This window comes from Spermophilus citellus (assembly GCF_964194105.1).
Source record: "Spermophilus citellus genome assembly, chromosome: 1".
Lineage (NCBI taxonomy): Eukaryota > Metazoa > Chordata > Mammalia > Rodentia > Sciuridae > Spermophilus > Spermophilus citellus.
This window is the reverse complement of record NC_138182.1, coordinates 183,451,434-183,475,147: the sequence shown is the minus strand read 5'-3', so window position 1 is coordinate 183,475,147 and position 23,714 is coordinate 183,451,434. Positions and strand designations below refer to the sequence as shown.

At 37.1% G+C, this 23,714-nt stretch overlaps 1 protein-coding gene across 1 annotated transcript; it reads right to left on the bottom strand.

Annotated features, from left to right (window-relative positions):
- Positions 1–15,248: 15,248 nt before the first annotated feature.
- Positions 15,249–22,210, bottom strand: SPINK1 (serine peptidase inhibitor Kazal type 1; the record flags this gene model as incomplete). Its single annotated transcript, XM_081300982.1, has 4 exons — positions 15,249–15,294; positions 19,147–19,253; positions 20,473–20,504; positions 22,156–22,210. 4 exons carry the CDS (start codon positions 22,208–22,210, stop codon positions 15,249–15,251), a joined length of 240 nt encoding a protein of 79 aa, XP_081157108.1.
- Positions 22,211–23,714: the final 1,504 nt, after the last annotated feature.

Here is a 23,714-nt window from a genome sequence, read left to right as displayed (position 1 = left end):
TTTTAAGTCTTTGGCTGTATAGTAATTTTCACAGCAAAAATAGGAAACTAATATAGCAGCAATGTTATGTAGAATATTATAACACCAAACAAGGCATTTATAATAGTACCTACAAAGACACTGCATGTAGGAACAGAAAGTCCATTTCCAGAATAATTTCTTCTGATGATGATAAATCATTTCCTTTTCCACTGTGGAAGGGGTCCAGTGAAATCAGCCTAGGCCAGCACAGCTGTTTGATCCCTCAGGAATGTTCTATCACAAGAATTGGGCTTCAGTGTCTGCTGTGGTAGTAGGGTATCTCAGTAATGATGGCAGCCACATCAGCCCTGGAGAAATCCATGTTGTTGACTGCAAAACTTTCATTCATACAGTTATGGGCATGTAAGTCTAATTTCACTAGAGTGCTTGGGAAAAAAGATTAACTGATGTCTATAAAACATATCATTTTGTCCATAAGATTTCTCAGACCATCCTCTGCAGTGGGACCCTTGGGCGAGCATTCACAAGAAACACAAATGTCCTCATACTGTAGAGCAATTCTGAGGAGTTTGTGAATATACCTTTCCCCTAGGTATCCTTATAATCAAATCTTCACTCCCATTCTTTCCAAGTCTCTGAGGATCTGGCCAGCCCATTATAGTCACCAGAAAATAGGACAACTGGGACTAAGTCTCTAAAAGACAAATGCATACTGGAATTTATTCAAAATTACAGGCTTCCCTTTTTGCACTTTATAATAAAAATGCCCTTAATGGGGCTAAATGCTGCATCAGTGCATTTCTAACTTAATGCTAGCAGAATATGCAAAGCCATCTGTAATTAGACCATGCTTACTTCCTTGACTATTTACTGGAAATAAAGAATTCTAGAGGGGCCATAGGTGTGCCCTTGAAGGAGGAGAATCTTTGCAATAGGAGTAGGTCTATAGGAGTCTCAGCCATCTGCTCGGGTACTATCCAGGGCTGCAAAGCATGCTCACAATATCATTTTCAAAAGCTTTATTTAAAAAGAATGTAAAACATTATCTGGAGAGATTAAGATTTCAGATCATCAAACCACATTACACCTACCATTAACCCCCACCTTCCTGCATCATCAGTTTCTCCCTCTTGGCTAAACATTGGTACACAAACATACTCTGACCCTTGCAAAGTCATCCATTGATTACATTTTCCTCTGCATGCAGCTCTGTTTGTCTGCTCCCTATCTTAGCAAAATTTCTTGAAATAGTTATTTTTACTGACTCTCTCCAGTTCTTCCCTACCCATTCATTCTTAAGCTTGTTCAATGCAAGCTTTTTCATTTGATAAACATATCTCTGAAATTCTCTTTTCTGTCACTGTTTCCCTGTTAAAATATCCAGCAGATCTTCCTCCTATTCATTGTTGAACTTCCCAGTAGCATGTGACCCAGCTGACTACTCACTTTTTTAAAAAAAGATATTTTATATCTTATTATTCATAGCCTCACACCTTTTTTATTTTCTTCATAGTTAACTGGCTACTCTTTTTACATTATCTCTACATGATCAAGACTTGTATCTCCATCTAAATTTGCCATAGTTATGTTCTTCCACAACCTGGAATACTAAATACATGTGGAGAATAACTCAAATGCCTTTTAGCAGGTCATGTTCAATTATTCTTTGTTTTTTACAGTCACCAGGAAATTTTTTTTTCAGTGCTGGTTACCTGGGGATCAAACCCAGGGCCACATACATGCTAGATAAGTGATCCACCTCTGAGCTACATCCCCAGCCCCAGGATAATATTTAAGCATGTAAAAATAACATCTCACTTCCCTTCTGAGAAGCCTCAGTAACTTTCTATCCTATCTAGAGTGAAATCCAACACTGTCGCTGCAGTTGCTCTACCTGATGCGGCCTGCCTCACTCTTCCACCTCATCTGGACAATATTATCTTTTCCACCTCCTCCCCATGCTCCAGACATAATGCTATTCCTACTATTTTTCTGCACACCTAGTCTTTTTTTCTTTCTTTCTTTCTTTCTGCCATATGACCTTTGCAGTTGCATTTGCTCCTGCCTGGAATCATGTCCTGTGTATCTCTTCAGGGCTAGCTTCTTGTTATTTAGGTTTCTGCTCAAGTACTGCCCGCTCTTGGTTGCCCTCCCTGACCATCCCATCTAAAGTGCTGGCATTACCATTGTTTCCATTTCAACTATCGTCTTACCATATAACAACTCCTCAAAAGCATCATGGTTTAAAACAACCACTTATTTGCTGAAGACTCAGTAGACCAGTTCCTTGGACAGGCCTCTGCTTGTCGTTACTCCATCCTGTTGGCTGTGTCCACTCATGCATTTGTGGTCAGTTGAAAGGTTACCAGGGGCTGGTTCTAAATGGGCTCATTCCTCTGCCTGGAAGTTGGTAAGTCTGTCAATTGGAGGGCATTAGTTTTTACCCTCAGGACCTGCCAAGCCGGCTACCTCAGGCTTCCTCACACACTTGGGCTTCAAGAGGTGACTGCAGAAACTAAAAGTTCCTTTGAGGTATTTCTTGAAAAATGCACATGTCACTTAGGCCTCATTCTATTGGTCAAAGTATTTCACAAGTCTAGCTGAAGTGAAGATGGGAAGTGGTTCCCATCTCTTGATTCGAAGTGCTGCAGTTAATGTGTGACTGTTTTTTCCTGGGCTTGCCCATCATTCTTATTACATCCTCATATTATTTCCTCTCTAGTTCTTAACATTTTGCATAGTTACCTTGCTCATGTATTTGTTTCCTTTTGGTAATGAGTGCTCCTTCTTCCCTTTGACTGTGAATTCCAGGAGGGAAGACATCTTTTCTGGTTTAGTGATTATCAAAGCTCCAGGGATTAGAGTGCCCAGCCCTTGTCATATTGTAGACAATCAATTTATGAGTACTGTATGAATTAATAAATGAATGAACAATTGAATTCAGAACACCTGGCTCAACAGGAGAAACTTGTGGGCCAGCATGTACTGTGATTTGGAATTGGTTCCTTTGAATATTTTCTGGGAGCTAAACTTATGGGCCAGCTGAAGATAAGGTGAGAAGTACAAAGAATGGTAAAAAGATTTAGTGGCCTGTTAGTGTTCTAAGGAGGCTTTAGAATAATACTGAAATGCTGCTTTATTTTCTTCTTCAAATTCTGAATAATTAATTACAATCAACCCTGAGTGTTTCCTTACTATTTTGTTCAATAACTGAGAATTAAGTCATCCAATTGATCCTACTGTAACCTGCTTTCTGCAGAAGCTTCTTTTGAAGCTGAAAAGAATCAACTAGAATTAACTTCACATAATTTTAAGACAGAATCAAGAAAATTTATTGAACCATTTCCAACTGATAAAAGTATTTTTATATTTTATCATTATATCATATCCAAAATAAAAGAACCTATCTATCCTATCTATCTATCCTAACTGGAGTTTGTTTTAGTCTGAAAAGTAAGACTTCATTTTAATTTATGGATATATAGTATTTGGGGGACTATATAATAGTTAATCTGTTAATCTGTCTTTTGTTATTAGGTACCACAGCCAAGAACCCAGCAATAAGTGAGAAGAAGGTTTTTGATCTTCTCTTCCCTTACAAGGCTCATACTCTTGCAATACAGACACACACCTTTAAATGAATAGTTTAAAGCTTTAGGTGATATTTAAACCTATAAAACTCACAAGAAAATATAGAAAGGCTTGTTTGACCAAATAGTTTATGATTTTTTTCTTGATCTCTTTTGGATTGAGACATTAACCTATTCAGAAATATCTCCTGAATCAATGAGTCTGTGTATACACATGCACATATGTGTGTATGTATGCACATTATACACACATACGCACACAATCACTTGACTTTAAGAAGTTAGCATAGAAAACACAAAAATATGGTGTTGCTTCAGAAGAGTTCTTGAATCTTTTATTCTTCCTCCTCTTTGTTTTCCCTTTCTCTTCCTACGTTTTCCTTTTCATTTCCCTCTCTCCTACTATCTCTCTCTCCTTTCAATCCTCTCTCTATTCCTCTTTTCTTTTCTCTTTTGCTATTTCTTATTTATAGAATTGACATTATTCCTTCTGTGTTCAAGTGGAATATTACAAATTTGTTAATTTATTCTTTCAACTTAAAATGAGGATATGATTAAATAGTGCCAGAAAACAGAATATGACATGAAAAAATGGATCTCAAATATTACAGATAAAGATATTCAGAAATAAACTCAAAATAATTCAAAGATTAAACATAAAAGATAAAATTTTTAAAAACTTCTGGAAGAAAGTATAGAAAAAAAATCTTGACTTTGGAGTAGGCAAATACTTCCTAGATAAAACAGAAAGTATTATACATGGAAAAACTGATGAAATAAACTTCTTCATAATTAAAACATTTACATATATATTTTTTAAGATGTTGATGGGCATTTATTATTCATTTATTTATATGTGGTGCTGAGAATCAAACCCAGTGCCTCACACTTTTGCTTGGCAAGTGCTCTACCACTGAGCCACAACCCCAGCCCCTAATTAAAACTTTCTCCTTGAAAATAACCATTAACAAAATAAATTGCAAAAGTACACACTGGGAGAAAAATCAATAATACTCACAACTTAATGACTGTAATAAGACAAACCAACCAATTAAAAATGGGCAAAATATATGAATAAATACAGAAAACTATGTAAATGGACAATAAATACATAAAAATATTATCAGCAAAATTAGTCATCAGAGAAATAAAAATTAAAACTACAATGAGATATTAGTATACTAGCTTGCTAAAATGAAAAAAAAAAGATTGACAATACCACATGTGGGTGAGGATGTGGAACAATTAGAACTCACACATTGCTGTGGAAATGTAAAATGATACAACCAGGAAAACAGCTGGCAGTTTCTTGTGAAATAACATATATCATGACTCAGAAATTGTGCTTTTTTTGTACTGATCCAAGAGATATAAAAACATACCCCACAAATTCTTCTAAGAGAATGATTATAGCAACTTTAATGATAATAAGTAGAAACTGCTTAAATCAGAAGTTGGGAAAAAAACAAGCTAAGAAAAGATAAATGGATAAACAAATTATGGGATCTTCATACAATGGAATATTTTATTTTATTAAGGAATAAAAAAGGAAGTGTTGATATCTGCAACAACGTAAATGAATTTCAAATCATGACATGTGGAAGAAGGTAGACACAAAAAAATACAAAATACCTATCCTATCCATTGCAGAATTCTTGGAAAGGCAAACCTAATCTTTACTACAGCAGATCAGGTGTTGCCTGGGACTGGAGAGGGCAGTGCTCACTGCAAAGGAGCACAGGAAACTTTTGGGTGATAGGAATATGCCCTGTTTTGATCACAGTGTGATTTCATAACCACACATCTTTGTAAAAACTCTTTGAACTGGCCAGAGAGGTGGTGCACACATGTAATCACAATGGCTCAGGAAGCTCAGGCAAGGCAGGAGGATTGAGAGCTCAAAGCCAGCCTCAGCAACTTAGCAAGGTGCTAAGCAATTCAGTGAGACCCTGTCTCAAAAACAAACAAACAAACAAACAAACAAACAAACAAAAAAAACAAAAAAAACAAGAAAGGGCTGGGAATGTGGCTTACTGGTCAAGTGCCCCTGGGTTAAATCTTAAATCCCTGGTACCATACCCCCACCAAAAATAAATAAATAGATAAAACATTGAACTGTTAAAGTGTACATTTAAAAATGTATTTATTTATTCTAATTTGTTACATATGACAGCAGAATGTATTTCAATTCATAGTACACATTCATAGCACAATTTTTCATGTCTGCAGTTGTACACAAAGTAGAGTCACAACATTAATGTCTTCATACACGTACTTGGAGTAATGATGTCCATCTCATTCCACTGTCTTTCCTACCCACTTCCCCCTTCCCTTCCCTCCCTCCCCTTTCCCTATCTAAAGTTCCTTCATTCCTCCCATGCTCCCCTCCCTCAAGGAGATTATTTCCTCAGAAGGTAATATTGTGATGTTTTTCAGTTGAAAGGACGATTGTATTCCCATCAATTTTGAAAACTTATGTTATTTAGATCCTCAGTAACATTTGAGCTGTTGTTTTCACTGATGGTTGTGTCCCCTATGTCCTCAGTGTGACATATCTGCATAAACTAATCGCCCTCTTCCCACTTTCACTTGTAAAGTCTTCTCAGGTACAGATCTCAGCTGGTGTGGTGTATAGAGTGTGGCTTGTAGGTATTTGCTTGTCTCTACTGAACCCTGAAAGAGTTAATTCCAGAGCAATAATTGTCTTTAATAGGTAAGATATTCCTTACTATATATAGCTCTTAATTAGCATTTTTTTAAATTTTTTTAACCTTTTTTTTTAGAGAGAGTGAGAGAGAGGGGGACAGAGAGAGAGAGAGAGAGAGAGAATTTTAATATTTATTTATTTTTTCTTAGTTCTCGGCAGACACAACATCTTTGTTTGTATGTGGTGCTGAGGATCGAACCCGGGCCGCACGCATGCCAGGCGAGCGCGCTACCGCTTGAGCCACATCCCCAGCCCTCTTAATTAGCATTTAAAAAACATTTCAGAGAATATATAACAGACTTTATTTTTCTCCTTTTTGTTTTTGCTGGTAAGTATAGAAGAATGTCTGATGTCTGATATTTGGAACACTAGAGGGAGCATTATTTAATGGGAACAAAAAAAAACTACAGATATACTATGTGGCATAGTATATCTGTAGTTACAAAGGCAAAATCTTTGTTGGATATTAGTTACACAGTTTAAAACAAAATCTAATTTGGATTTTGAAGACTGCAAAATATTTAAATAATATTTAAGTACAAAATGGAAAATTAAGTACCAAATTGGAAACTGAAAAGAGCAACACATATTTAATTACTAAGTGCCTGTTTTACCCTATAAGGATGTTTTTAATCCTTTTTAGATTTCTATTGTTAAAAGTTTCATTACAACCTCATTAAATCAAGGTATTCAATTAAATTCTTTAAACATTTGATCTGATCAATTTCCAAACAGAAATTTTCAGATAATATCATGAAATAAAACAGAATTTAAAAAAAATGAGTACTTCAATATTCTTGATATAAAATTAACCTTATTTCTTGAGACAGTATATACAAATGTGCTGTGATTGTTAATGCAGATCACAGAGATAAATATGTGGGAAGCTAAAAAGAGAAAGATATATGCACATACTTTTTTCATTTATATAATCTCATTTAAATATCTCCATACTATTCATTCATTTAATAATTTTTGAGCACAGCTTTGTGCCAATATCTTCTAGGTTTTGGGAATCTAGTATTGAACAAAAATGTTCCTACTTTTCTACTGCTGACAGTAGATAGATATTCTAAGTCAAAGTGACTCATTGATTTAAAAAAAAAATTGCCCTTTAATCTGTGTTGGAAGCTGCATTACACATTGAACAAGGCTTTCAGAAAGCACATGCTACTTACAGGTTGACTACAGTTAGACAGGGACCAACAAGTCATTATGGGAATATAAAAGAGATCAGTTAAGGAAAGCAGAACAAATTCATTGGGAAACAACTCCTGAAATGATAAAGCATGGATCAGTGAGCCCTATCCCCAAATTGAGTGCATCAGAATATCAGGAGGATGAGGCCACCCAAATCCCAAAGAAGCTCTTCAGGTGATTCAAATGCATGCTAAGTTTGAGAAACACACAATCTTAACTGACAGCACTTTGTGTGTGTGTGTGTGTGTGTGTGTGTGTGTGTGTGTAATGTCTACTAAACAGTACAATTTGACAGGAGATAAAGGAGTGCAGAAAGACAAGTGAGTGGGAAAAAGGCCTAACAACAAGATCATGTGGGGCTCTGTGTTGCTGAGGGCCTACAGCCACCAGCTGAATTAGGACTTCCTTAACATGTGGCCACTGTAGGTTTTTTGGACACCACTATGATTACTTTGTGGTGTAGATACATTCTCTGGATCCAAATTAGGTGCCATTTTTCTGAGTGCAGTTGGAAGGATGTGTGAGAGGGAAGATGGGCTGGGTAAGTCCAGGCAGGTAGAGCCCCTGGTTAGTTACCTTAAACTTTGTCAGAAGCAATGCTGGGCATACTGAGGGCAATTGATGGAAACGAGACAAGATTAGATTGAGAGATTATAAAGGTTTGTTTTTTTTATTTTTATTTTTTTTAGTTGTCAATGGACCTTTATTTTATTTACATGTGGTGCTGAGAATCAACCCAGTGCCTTGCACATGCTATGCAAGTGCTCTATCACTGAGCTGTGAACCCAGCCCCTGAGAGATTATGTGATTCAGGAATGGATTCTGTGGTCCAGGCTTCATAGAATATTTTATTGATCCTGGATAGTTAGCCATGGTAGATACCAGTTGTTATGGTTTAGATATGAGGGGTCCCCCAAAAGCTCATATGAGACAATGCAAGAAGTTTTAGAGGAGAAATGATTGGACTGTGAGAGTCTTAACCCAATCAGTGAATTGATCCCTGATGGAATTAACAGAGTGGTAACTAGAGGCAGGTGGGGTGTGGCTGGAGGAAGAGGTTCATTGGGGGCATGGCTATGAGGTGTATATTTGTATCTGGAGCTGGAGTCTCTCTCTCTCTCTCTCTCTCTCTGCTTCTTGACCAGCCTGATGTGAGCTGCTTCTCTCTGCCACACACTCCACCATGAAGTTCTGCCTCACCTGGAGCCCTGAGGAATGGAGCTGGTCTTCCATGGACTAAGACCTCTGAAACGGTGAGCACTGAAATAAACTTTTCCTCCCCTATAGTTGTGCTGGTCAGATCCCTTAGTCACAGCAGCGAAAAAGTTGACTAAAACACCAGTGATTCTGCTGAGCACAGGGTGGGGAAAGGGTTACAGTGTTTGCCTATGAAATGGAACTTACTGACCCACTCCAATGCCACTCTTAGGATACTTAAAAAACTAGGAAGATAAAAGAGATTTAAAACAAAACAAAACAAAAAAAACTTTGCAGAGTCCAGGGCTTTTGTAGTGGCATAGATCTTAGAAAAACATCTCATTAATTGGTGAGCACAAATAAAGAGCAAGAAATGGAGGATGCTGAACTGGGTAGCAGGGCATGAAGGATGCCCAGAGCAGGTGATGCTTGCATTCCGAGAAACTGAGAAAGAATTGGAAGGTGTGTGTGTGTGTGTGTGTGTGTGTGTGTGTGTGTGTGTAAGAGAGAGAGAGAGAGAGAGAGAGAGAGAGAGAGAGAGAGAGAGAGAGAGTCAGTCAGTCGTGGGGAGGAAATAAACAGTCCAAGTAGGGCAGAGGCCAGAAAGCATGCCTCCAGGACTTAAAGTGAAGATTTTTCAAAGGAGGTCATCAGTGCTATCACAGAAGGCAGAGGCAGCAGAAGTTAAGTGAGGTGTCAACACTGGGTAACATAACGGACAGGCCAAGAACTGTAGTATGACCAGCTCTAACCTGAGTGAGTTGGAATTTCAATTTTCTCATTCCTACAATGAGAATCTCAAGACTCTTGTCAGCACTCAATGGAACAACAGAAGGGAGAGAGTCAGTGCAGGTCTTGGCATACAGAGATACAGAGGTTAGCTCTTACTATCCTCATTATTCTTCAATTTTCACCTTGGACTCATTTACATCTGTAAGTTTTTAAAGTTAATTTCTGTTATTATTTTGAAGATGTTACATGTCTCCAGGATGTAAAAAAGATCCACAAACTATAATTATAAGTTACAAAGAAAAGTGCATGCAATTCATTTCAGTAAATAAAAGAGCTTTCAAAAAGCCGAAATTAAGCACCAGTAAGTAGTTCGAAGTGTGGTGACTCACTTGGAATGTGGCTGTCCAGAACCACATTCACTAAAAAGCTCACTAGGTTTTCTCTGCTTTTTATTCCTTGTCAATTGAGGTGCTTCTCTCTATGTTTTAATAAGAATATGCATGATCCTGCTTATGCCCTCTCACTTCCACTTTTTGTTATTTTTCTTAATTTTTTTTGGTAATTTCCTATTTTTGCTTCTCCATTTCTTTTCTCTTTCTTTTCCTTTTCCTCTCCTTCCTTCCTTCCTTCCTTCCTTCCTTCCTTCCTTCCTTCCTTCCTTCCTTCCTTCCTTTGTAATGGGTACTTAATTCAGGGGAGCTTTGTCACTGAGCTATATTTCCATACCTTGAGGCTGGCTTTGAACTTGGATCCATCTGCCTCAGCCTCCCTAGTCATGTGTGCCACCTGCTTTCTGCTTCTACTTTTGACAAAACTTTTCCCCTGGAAACACTTCATTCCCCCCCCCACCCCGAATTTTCTCCTTTTTCTTCCTTTAACAAGGAATAATATAAAATCAAGAAACATTATCTATTTTACACTCCTTATTCATGACTCTAAACAATTGAGAACAATGAGTTACCTATTACCATCTGTCAAAAATAAAATCAGATTGTTAGAATTTTAAGATTTTGTTGAGAATACAAAAGAGTAGTTCATGAACTAGGAAATCCTAAGCTGGAAAATAGCAGGAAATCTCAATTTTACAGCACCTGCAGCACAACTTGCAGAGTAGAGGAGGAAGACCTTTGACCTCTTTTGTGAGTCACTGTCATATAATCTTCTTTAAGGCGCAGAGCACTTGAAGCTGATTTGTCTACAGGTAGCTGGTTCATTTCAAAGAATCATGTTGATAAGGACAAAAAACTAACTTTAGTGTTTTGTTCAGAGTTGGGTTTTCTAAATTGTGTTAAATGACAATAGACAGTTAACTCTGAGGTATCTAAACTGTGATCTCCATTTTTATTTTTAACACATTTAAAAAATACTTGACTGCAAAAGTATTCCATTCAAGTAATTGGCTTTTTTTAAATGAATGTTTATTGTTTTTGTACCATGTCATGTCAAGAAATCTAAATTGAACCATTATGAGTTATTGACTGCTATATAAGAACAAAACTAATTCTGCCAGATATCTGGCTCTGGCTTTGTAACTTCCTGGGTCTATTTTGATTATATTCTTTTTCTTTTAAATTTATTTATTTATTTATTTATTTATTTTAATGGGGGGGTATATGACAGCAGAATGCATTTTGATTCATTGTACACAATTGCAGCACAACTTTTCATTTCTCTGATTGTACACAATGTAGTGTTGTACCATATGTGCAGTCAAACATGTACCTAGGATAATGATATCCATCATATTCCACCATCTTTCTGCCCCCATACACCCTGCCCTCCAAGTAATTGGGTTTTGACCTGATCTCCAATCAGCTGTTTTTATTTTTATTGTTTGTTGGCTTTTTAGTGACTTCTGACTTGACTATAAGGAAAGATCTACATTACTTCATTTTGTGCATACTGTTTTATTATTTACATATTTCATGTTTTTAGTTAAAAGTTAATTACTGTTTAAACAATGAAAGAAAACAAAGGAAACTGTTGGCAGTGCTAAATATTGAAAAAGTAGGAGCTGTGCGTGTTTTTTACTTAATTCTCTCTTATACAAATAAAGTTTATTTCTACATAGTTAGATTAAGCTAAGGTTTTTAGGAAATAAATTGGATCAGAGAAATGGAAATAAATGCTCAATATTTTTCACATTCCTTTTTCTCAAATGGCTCAGTATAATTCATTTTTTTACATGTTTCATTTCAAACAAGTTTCCTTCTCCCTTGCAACATTTTAAAAATATCCTTTCCCATCAGATAGCTTCATATTTCAAATACTCTGGGACCAAATCAAGAAAACTTCAGGAATGAATTGGTTCTTTAACTACATGGTGTAGTGCTGTGGTCCTGCACTTGATGAGGATTAGTTCTTACCTCCACTTAGGGAAGGAGACCTAATAATGGGCACTGGGTTTACTACTCTATTCCCTCCCATGGCCATGATACCCTTCTCAATGCATAAAATTTGTGATTAGTCCTGATACTTGAGTTTGAACTTCGTAGTTATGGTTTATAATCCTAAATGTTTTCAAATATATAAGTAGAGAGTTTTAGTCCACTTCTACCCAGTTGAGAATATCTTCCACAAAATCCCTGACAATTCAATAATGTAATGAATTGTTACTTGAAGAAGTAAAGTTACCAAAAGGTAGTCGAATGTTTGTTCAATGAGCTATAAGGGTTATAATATGAATAAGAGTAATAATAACAACAGCTAATACTTCTTATACACTTATTATTTGCCAAGCCCTGGGCTCCTTGCCCTTGGAAGGAATTGTTATAACTAACCCATAGTAGAGATGAGGAGTGAAATTTGAGAAGTCTCTGACTTCTGCCAGGATGCTAGGCTAAGTAGTGGCAGAGCCACAGCAAGCCCAAGCATGCTAAAACAGAGCCCTTTAATCATTGTAGTGTATATTTCTTACTGACCAAAGTCAGTCCCTCTTTATTCTCTACCTCATAAAGTCTAAATTCTTACCCTTTGGGGACAACCAAAAGGTGTTCATTTCTCTTTCTTGTTCACTTATGTAACAAAAATATTAATTTGGTATCTCCTCGTGGTAGAGCCTATAATCCAGCACTCAGAAAAGGACAGTGTTTCTGCTTTCACTGTGTTGACGCTATTGTCCCTTAAATTGTTTGAAAAACCCACCAAGATCTGAGAATTTTTCTTTTGTAGCTAAAATTTTCCTACTTCTTTCAATCACTCATCATAAAACAGTTTCAAAATCTTATCAATTTTGATAGCTTGCATTTTTTTTTAAAGAGAGTGAGAGAGGAGAGAGAGAGAGAGAGAGAGAATTTTTAATATTTATTTTTTAGTTCTCGGCGGACACAACATCTTTGTTGGTATGTGGTGCTGAGGATCGAACCCGGGCCGCACGCATGCCAGGCGAGCGCGCTACCGCTTGAGCCACATCCCCAGCCCGATAGCTTGCATTTTTATACACATTCTAATTTGTAAATTATCTCTTTAAAGCATAACCACCAGGCATGTGGTTATGTTTTCTGATGGATCAGAGAGTGAGAGAGAGGAGAGGAGAGAAGAGAGAAGAGATGAGCTCAGAGCCATTGGAGGTAGATAATCTGGATTTTTGTCTTGCTTCTGCTTATAATTTCTAAACTCTTCTTTCTGAATTTGCAGAATGGTCCCATTAGACATGAAGATTTGTAGTATTCAATGATTCACTATGGCAAAGTTCCTGAATGTTAGGGGTGCCCTTCAAATGTCCTCTAGCATGACAGTAGAGGCGCTGGAAGCCATTTTGCATCCACAACTGCAGTTAGCATAATATTGGGTGAGAGCCCTTAGGCTCTGCTTACGCTGACTCACATGGCAGGCCAGCACCCTCTAGTGGTCACAGTTAAACCTCGAGACGTGTATTTTAAATATCACAAGAAATTAACTTAAACCTGATAGAGCCAGGTAACTGTGTTTTTCAGTGCAGAATTGTTTTTCACCTGTTATTTCTAGTTGAATCGGTGATATGTTCCACATGATGTATAAACCTGATGCAACTCAGCCTCCATCAGTCCTCTATCCACTTCTCCACTTTAGGCTTTTTTTTTTTTTTTTTTTAAGAAACGCAGGATCTCAAGCTGCTTTTCCTTCTTTCTCCTTTTATTTTTAGTAGTTGTAGATTTTTTTTTCTTTTGGGACACTTCCTACTTCTCTCTTATTAGTTATTGCTGAATATAAACACATAGACTGTTTTAATAGAAGGATGCTTTCTATCATTTCTATACAAGGAATAGTGAGTAATCCATGTGAGGAGATTGTGATTTCAGGGAAGATTTGGACTTGAAATCAGCCCTGAATTAAAAGCCTAACTCTGACGCTTTGTTTTCTGGTGATATTAGTCAAGTGTATTCACTTTTCTAAGTTTACTCAGAAGGTGAAAGTAATGTGATGGTGCTATTATGGCTCACGTATAAACCATGGTGCACTTAGCCGAGTCCTCACCATCAGTTTCTCTGGAATATCACCCCCTTTTCCCTTTCCAGATCATCTCATCTCTTGGGAATGGTTTGATGGTACAAGTGTCCACTCCTCAAATTAATTCAGAATCAGGACCCTCCCCACATCCTTAGTGCAATTGTAAAGCAGATATCCAAGGCAAGTCTTTGGAGAGCTCAGTCTTATCAAGAAAAATACTCAAATACTCAAAATGGAATAATTTTGGTCCAAGATGGAGTTGGGAAGTGGAAGTTAAGTCAGACCTCAGATATGTCTAGATCCAAACTTTTGACTCTGTTGCTTACAATAGGTACCAGAATGTTAGCTCATGTCTTGGGAAAAAACAAACAAACAAACAAACAAACAAACAAACAAACCATCACTCCCTGGAATACTGTGTGCTGTTTTCAGCAAATCTTTTGGACTGCACTGTTTCTTTGCTTTTATGAGAAACTGTCCAGAGAATGATAACAGTTGTCCAGTCCTGCACTAACAAGACAACATGTCCTTTACCAGTATCAATCCAAAATCCTTACAAGATGCATGTCAATTCTCTCCCCTTTATATATACAGATTCCATTTTGCAAAGTGTTGAAGCAAAGACCCATTACTGCTTGAGATTGTGTTCCCAGCTTGGTATCCTTATGAGCCCTAAGAAATGTCTTTCTTCTAAGTTCTCAGATAGGATGAATTTGTTCAATAGGTTGACAAACCAAACCTCTCAAGGACTCAACTCTATTCTACCAGAGAGGGTAGCTCTGTGTCCACATATACAGACCTGTGCCATACAAAATAAATGCCCAGTTAAATCCCAAGGAAATCTAAAGGAATGATGATGGTGGTGGTAGTAGTATTACCACTAGGCTACATCCTCAGCCCTAAGTCGCTGAGTCTTGCCTCAAATTTGAGATGATCCTGCCTTAGCCTCTTGAGTACCTGGGATTACAGATTACAGGTGTGTGCCAACATGCTTGTCATAAAGGAATTATTTCAATTAGTGAAATGTGACAGGTAACATGTTTCTGGACTGAGAGTTTTCCAACTATCCCCTGTGGTAGTAGGCAATTATATGTGGGATTACAGGAGTCCACAGTCCCTTCGGTCCTGTCATTCAGTATCAGCATCACATTTCCCAAGACAGAGGCATCAGGATGTAAGAAGATAGGAAGGAAAATGCATTAGAAGGGAAACACCGTCTGAGCTCACAAGATTATGGAGTTGCTAACACTGGGTCCATTCTGAGTCTTTCGCAAGTTCCTTGTCCCCAGTGTAATCACACATGTGTTTGAGGAAAAAGCATTTGGGAAGAACGAGTGTGTTCAAATACATTTATTCAGCAGGCAGGTCAGCTGGGCATCTTGGTGATCTTAAAGGATTTCACGCCTTGGCTCTCAGCAAGGCCCAGATTTTTTAATGAGGATAGGAATCTGGCGCTTCCTGTAGGAGAGATTGAAAAAGAAAATCAACTTAAAAGTTTATTGACAAAAAGTGACTATGGGAAAAAAATAATGGGAAAAAAACGGCTTTATTAAACAAAGATGTGTTCCTTTGTCTTTTTCTCATTCATTTATTCACTCACTTTTTCGTCACAAATTTGTTGCTAACTATTACTTTCACTAGCCATACAACAGAAAGGAAAATTGTCCTTCATACATCTAGTGTTATAGTGGACCCCTGAAATTAATCTCCTATCTATTGCTGCTTCTTTTGTTCCAGATGCTACTGCCCTAGCTACCAGGTTTCCATCGTAGCTGGTACCCAGGCTGCTGCAGAACTAGTTGATCTTTGGTTTTAGAAAAATGAGGATCCATGGGGCTGGGATTGTGGGTCAAGTGGTAGAGTGCTTGCCTAGCATGCACGAGGCACTGGGTTCGATCCTCAACACCACATAAAAATAAAATAAAGATATTGCGTCCACCTACAACTAAAACATAAATATAAACAAAAAAGAAAACTGGGGATCCAAATCTGTGAGGTCTTGTTGAGGGAAATCATTTCTGTAGCCCATATAATGTCAGCTAGTGGTAAGCATCCTGCTCTCCAGATTAAAAAATTCTGTTCTCTTCATACTGCAGCTTTCTTTATCTAAATAGCCCTAAATCCTATAATTGTTCCAGAGACTGTTTCCTGATCTCTCATTTTTCTAGCCATCCTTTTCTGGAACATACTGGCCTACAAAATTTCCTCTATTTCTCCATTACTGGAAAATATCTGATATTCCTATTTGTATATGTCCATTTAACTGGAGTTTTCTGGTTGTTTATTTTGAGAGAGTTTAATTCTTTCTTGTCCCATAATCATTAACTGGTAATAATACTGATTTCTAAATCAGCTGCATACAGTAAGTACAATGACCTAAACAGAACACATGAGTTGATTGGTTTTCTATAGCCTTACTGTTCACTATAGGTCAGAATATTTGGTGTCCACTTTTGGCTATTTGAATTTAAATCAAAAGTTAAATAATATAAAAAATTCAGTTTCTCAAAGAAGGGAGACTGTTAGGATAGAGGAAAGGCATCAGGGAGGGAGGAGTAGGCAAGGAGAGGTACTAGGGAAAGAAATTGATCAAATTATGTCACATGCATATATGAACATGCCACAGTAAAACCCACTATTCTGTATAACTGATTTATATATATATATATATATATATATATATATATATATATATTTAATTTTAGTTTCTCAATTGTATTAGCCACATTTAAGTGGTAGTGGCTAGTAGCTATGTATTGTACAGATAGAAGCATTCCTACCACTATAGAAAATTCTGTTGGATGGTGATGGTCTTATAGCAAAGAATATATGGAAGAAATAGAAAAAGTCCTGATTGAACATCCCCTCCAGGTGCATATTGACAAAGGAGACTACCACATGCCAGCCCTTGTTTGATATTATCTGCTTACCTGGCATCTAGGATGAGAGCTTGACTCTAGTTACTGTGCAACCAATTTGTTTGGGGTATATATGCATGTATGTATTTTAGGGCTGGGGATTGAACGCAGAGCCTTGCACTCACTAGGCAAGCATTCTGCCACCAAGAAACATCTCTACCCACTGTCTAGGGCCTTTAATACATGATAGAAATAAAGGCAATATCATATATTAGAGAATGTTGTAATTAAAGAGAGCCAATTTTACCTATAAACCTAATTTTCTTATCTAAGAAAAATAGAAAGAGGAAGAAATGTTACATTTTCTGCCCTCCAAACCTTTCTCCCACATTTACATATATTTGAAAGAATAAAAAGAGCCAGCAGGAATTAATAGGTCTTAAAGGGCAAACAAATGTCCCAGCCCTCTGCTCATATTTTCCCAATGTGTCACCCTCGATATTGGGCTTTTTGAAGTTGGCATCTGGAAATTTCCCAAGTCTCAGGGCTGTTCTGTTTTTTCTCCCCTTAGGTGGAAATATGATAGTTGATCTTATGTCAACAGCATAGGTCATGGGAAAAGTAACAAGTGGTTGCAGATTCTTTTTGTAAGTCTTTTGTGTGGAAACAAATTCCCCACAATACAGCAGAATACATATTGTTTTGTGTTGAATCTTTGTTTTCACACTCCTTGATAAACTCTGAGAAGTTTCTGAGACAGTTTAAAACTGCTCAAAAAAGGGATTGTTTTATAGGAAGAGAATCCATGCAATAGTGGAAATGTATATAGTCATTGAGCCTAAGTCAAAGTCTTTAATAACAAGTCAACCCAAAAAAAACTGTTTACTGAATCACTTATGGAACCTCTTTTATTTGGATTATTCACATATTTATTTAGCCTAGAATGATCCTTGTTGATGCTGCCAAAAACTTAGAATCCTGTTTAAATGGCATTCTTTTCATGAATACTTTCTTGATTCCTTTCATCAAGAATAAATCTCTAGGGATGGGTGTAGCTCAGAGGCAGATGAAGCACTTTCTTGCATGTTCAAACCTCTGAGTTTGATCCTAGCACTAGTTTTTTTTTTTTTTTCTAAATGCAATGGTTTTTTACATTTTATTTTTACCCTTTTGATCTTTATTTATTTTTTTTTTACATTTTTTTATTGGTTGTTCACAACATTACAAAGCTCTTGACATATTATATTTCATACATTAGATTGACATGGGTTATGAACTCCCAATTTTACCCCAAATGCAGATTGCAGAATCACGTCAGTTACACATCCACAATTTTACATAATGCCATATTAGTGACTGTTGTATTCTGCTACCTTTCCTATCCCCTACTATCCCCCCTCCCCTCCCCTCCCATCTTCTCTCTCTACCCCATCTACTGTAATTCATTTCTCTCTTTGTTTATTTTCCCATTCCCCTCACAACCTCTTATATGTAATTTTGTTTAGCAATGAGTGTCTCCCTTCATTTCCATGCAATTTCCCTTTTCTCTCCCTTTCCCTCCCATCTCAAGTCTCTGTTTAATGTTACTCTTTTCTTCCTACTCTTCCTCCCTGCTCTGTTCATACTTGCTCTCATTATATCAAAGAAGACATTTGGTATCTGTTTTTTAGGGTTTGGCTAGCTTCACTAAGCATAATCTGCTCTAATGCCATCCATTTCCCTGAAAATTCTATGATTTTGTCATTTTTTATTGCTGCATAGTATTCCAACTAGCACTAGTTTTAAAAACAAGTCTCTGCTGTACTTCTGTAATACTTATATCTTTTCTGTTGGCATTTGCTACAAATTATAGGGTGGTGGCTTACATGTGCTCATGACCTATATTCTCCTAGTCATAAGATTAAGAAAGGTGGCAGAGGCTAGTGTTAATTGTTCTGTTGCTGAATGAAATATGAAATCGGTGCCACACTTACATCTGACCCCTGAATCCAATTCCTTTCACCCACTTACGGGTGCTTCAGAAAATGAAACTTCTTTGAGGTTAGCTATCATATCCATGATTTAAAATGATACAAAAAATCACTTTTTGGCACCCAAATCTATATAATTTATATTTGTATATTTGGGGGCTTTAGAAAATACAATCACTCCTGTCAGTAAGAATGACTTTTTAAAGTTAAAGTAACTTTTTTGTGTATAGGCTTTTTATGAATCTAGACTATCTGTTGTTTTGTTCTAAAACATGAGTTTTATCCTCTAAGTGATTTTAAAATCATATTATCATATCAGAGAGATAAAAAAGGGAAAAATTAGTTTTGGAAAAAGTTGACGTTTTTTCATAGTAAGATTCATGCTATTGGTATATTGATTGGGCCTTTAGGAAAATAAGATATATAAAAGTTTGAAGACAATAAACTTAAAATATATATTAAAAAGAAAAGTCTGTACTTACTGATTTTCAAGGCACAGCATGCATTCATTGGCATAAGTATTTCCATCATTTCCACAGACAGGGTCATAAATCTTGGTGCATCCAGTAATTGCATTGTTGCAATTAGCCTGAAAATGAAGTTAAACACAATCATTTCCCATCATCCTCTATTCTTTGAGTTGATGGCAAAATTACTAAATGGTTTTAATTTTTTTTTTTTTGTGCATGGTTACAATCTGGAGAATTACACTGAATTTTCCAAGGAGAGGAATCTAACACCTGGAATCAGAAAATCTGGTTCTAAGTAAAGCTTCTACTATGTGCAAGTTGTGTGATGTTGGTGTGTTTGTGGTTCCTGAATCTCAGTCACTTCATCTATAAAATGGGAATGATGTTACCATTTCCCATCAATGTCATAGTGCTGTCATGAGGATTCCCTCAGGTGAGGAAGATGATGTCCCAGGTTACAATTATGGCAGGTGCTTGCTTCTCCAGGCCAGTTGCTACCTGGGGCATGTTCTTCCCTATACATGCTTCCCTTAAACATGCAAAAGCACTAGGTGTCTTCCATTCTTGGAGTCTTTGTCCTCTGTGTGCTCTGCTCCAGTAAGAGCTAATAATCACCAAATGGCTGTTGCAGTGTTCCCACCAGTTGTGTTTTGCCAGCCCTGTTTATCCTTCATTGCTCAAAATCACTGTCACTTATTAGGGGCACCTTCTTTTAACTATGTGATGCTCCTAATGGTACCAGAGCTTCTTCATAACATTTATCACAAATGCAGTAATTTATTCACTTATAAACATTTGGTTCATCAGCTGCCTAGATATAAGTGTAAGGAGAGATGGAAACTTCTTCTGGTCACCAAATTTAATGAAATTACCTTTTGGAAAAAAGAAAATATGGAAAAGTTAGGTGTAAAATTATTTTTCTAGAGGAAGAACTTGGTTCACTATTTTCTGCTGTTCATTGTAAACTAGAGGTGCACCTGGATGACTGGGGGAAACTTATGTCAACATGGTCAAGCTGGCCCTAAGAGAAAGGGCTACTCAGTGGACTAGAGAGAGCTTACATCTCAAATGCTTGTCCTTCCAGCTAGCCCTAGTGCATACGTGAATTTTTTCACAACAAGCATCATCTGCATAGAAGTTGCCCAGGCATCAGTGAATGTGTTCTCCCACACAGGACTGTGGGCTGGGGAACTGTCTTACCACCTGCATTTAACAGGCTGAGTGTTCCTAGCATTCCTACTCTTCATCCTGACCTCAGGTTAAACTGAAAGTTGACAGACTGCATTTCTGTTGGATCAAAAGTTTTAGCCTCTTATAAAATTCTAAAATTCTCTTTACCTTTCTTCCTTGGGAGCCAGCTTCAGTGTTACCTAGAAAACAAACAAATGAAAACAAAACCAGACATGTTAAGCTGGATCGTAAATGAGAGATGCAGACCTATTCTTATCCAGAACCCTCTGCTTTCACAGAATGCTGTGACTTCTTTGCTGGCCTCTTCCAATGACCACCTCTTATTTCCATGCTCTTTCAAGGACATCTGATTGGTTTCCATTTACTCCCTGTCTGCTAAAATCCTAAGAAGTTAAGTAAAAATCTTATTATGACTAAAAGTATCTCAATTCAGTATTTCAGAAACATTGATTCATTTCCTTGCAAATAGAAATTATGTACTTACTGCTTGAAATTGGTGCTGAGTAAGTGACATTGAAGGCTCACTGACATTCTCACAACCAGTCATTAGATCTTTGATCTCATAATGAGTGGAGTTTAAGTATCTTTATCTGAGTTTATGGGTTGAGGTATGGATATTTACATAACTAGCTATGAAACAGTTCTCATAACAGTGACTAGGTCTTCAGATATAATTGCATTAAGTCCCCTTTTCATAAGTTAAAACCAGACTCTTTTTGCCAATTCACCATCAGTTCCCAAGAACCTTTCCTCACACTTGTATGACACAGATTGACTATGGATCAAATCATATTTCATGAATTTACAAATAGCAAAATAGACACTGCATTCTCCAGAAAATTGCAGGTCTTGCTAACATTATGTAGGGGATGGTAAATGTGGAAGAATTCCCTGAAAGGAAGGGAAACTAATCTGAGAGCACCCAAAGTAGGAAATGTTTATGAGATATAATTTTGATATCAACAATCTCTGAGGGCATGGAGAAGAAGAGCTGCTGGAATAGTCAGAACCTGATGCTGTTGTTGGGGTCCCCGTGGGTTTCAGAATCTAGATGAGTCTAAAAATTGATGAGCAGGTGCTCACCACAGGCATCTATTTGCATTAATTAATATGTATGAGGAGGGAAAAGGGACCTCTGCTCCCATAAATATTTAGCAAATATAACAAATGATATTCTACTCTTTAGGAAGTACTGGTTTGGCTCTCAGTAATATTTTCTGCTGGATTGGAGATGAAGTTGAAAATGTTAAACATTTTCAATGATAAAAAGTAATCTGAAGTCTGTGGGTTCAGAATTGTCTGCTAACCTTGTCAAGAGGCAGTTTGGGGACCTATGTATACCATCTACTCAAGCAGAATATTTTCCTTTGAAACATTCTGTAGATCAAAAATAAAAATTTTAATCAGTCAAACCATACATTTTATACTGAATAACTGGCAACCATTATTATCTATTTAATGCAATTCCATGAGAATTATAAATTTGTAAATTGGCCTTAAGCATTTACAGAGTGATAAATGTATTTAAGGTTGAGGTATCCCCACTTTCTCTCTATCATATTCCTTATAGAATGTCAGCTCCAGCCTAGAGGAAAACTTTTCTATCTCTGGGCACCTCCTACTGGAATTGTTTCTCTCATTTTATGTTAAAAATTTTCTTTCTATAATTCCTAACTATTGATCTTATTTTATCTCATTGGGACCAAAAGGCTAGCCAAGACTAACTAGTTTTAATTAAGTCTAGATCATGTTAAATTTCCAGAAAGATATATGTTTAGCAATGCAATAGAGCAAGCAGTTTTAAATTTGAGAAATATGCAAATCACTTACCAGATAAACTTAACAAGGCCAAGGCACAGAGAAGAAAGATGCTTGTCAACTTCATGGCTGAGGTTCTGAGTCAAGAGGTCAGATGAAAAAGGCACAGAGTTTACCACTGCTTTCAACAACCATGGAACTGGAGGGTCATATAGGCTATGGGCAGCACAGGCTCCACCTGCTGTGTTGCGTAGCAGGTGCCCCTGGTTATTGATTGACTGTCATGGCCTGGCCTCCAGGCTCAGAGAGAGCTGTGTGCATGAGAGGTGACAGGAAGAGGCACCTCAAATTCTATCAGGAAAAAGCAGTTCTGACGGTTAGATAGTTAACTCAAACCCTAACTCTCTGTGGTTACGGGAAGGCTCTTCCCTTCTGGAACTCCAGTTTTCTAGGTGTAAGGTGAACTCAAAGTTCCTGTCTACTCTGTAGATCTGGATACATGAGCAAGTAAGGAGAGCTAAAACACCCTCTCCATTCTTTGTTCCCTTTCTCCACTCTTATTATTCTTTTCTGTCTTCTCTCTTTTTCAATCACCTATTCACTAAGCCTCAGGTGGGGTTGATGGAGGGACAGGTCAGAGCTAGGGAGGATTGAGTTCTATCAAGTGTATGCTGTGGAGATGGAGGGTGCTGCTGAGAACCACTTAGCAGCTGTGCATTCCTGGATAGTTGATTCACTTTTGCTGTGCCTTGATTAATTCACCTGCAAATTGAAATAATATTAGTATCTAACTCAAAATTTTGATTTTTCATTAAAAAATAATATGTACTGCATGTCTATCATGTGTTATTAGGAGATGATTCTCTGTTCTCTCATATTGCTGCAAGACTTGTGTGTAGAGTATCCATCGCCTTTGTTTCAGACTGTCTTTTCCTGGGTGTTTGTATAACACAGGTTCTTTAAAACAAAATAATGTCACCCTCGGATGCAAGGAGTCAGTTGGTTTATTGTCTAGAGCAACAGAAATATCTTTTTGCAAGACAAAATTCAGGTGTCCTTTTAAAAAGATTTAGAATTTTTGCAAAGCCTGGCTTTTTTTTCTTGGTACACAGTCACTTTCTGTGTGAGTGTTGTTTGTACCTCTTCATGTCATCCTGTGAAAATTGGGCTTGGGGACACCAGAGCATATGATGTCCCTCTGGCCATTGCTACAGAATAAGTAGGTGTCTCCTTGACCCAGGAGTCTGTCTTCTGCTAGCATCCATTAAACTGTGGCAGCCTAACTTGATAGCTTCCAAATAGGGTAAAATCTCAGACCCTTTCCAGATCTTGACATCTAGTAAGCACTGTGCCAATCCCTAGGGATATCCTAATCAATAAAAATGACAAGATCTCTGTCCTTTTGGAGCTTCTGTTTATATTAGTTGAGGGAGACAGACAACAAAAATCACAAATGATGATAAAATATATCATATTATTATAAATACTAAGGAGAAAAAGATACAGAAGGTAAAGGAGGATTTCGGATATATTTGTGTTGGTGAGGTTTTGCTATTTAAGTGACATTCTAAACAGAAGGAAATTAATATCCAAAAATTTGCATTCTAGACAGAATGGCCAAGTGCAGAGGC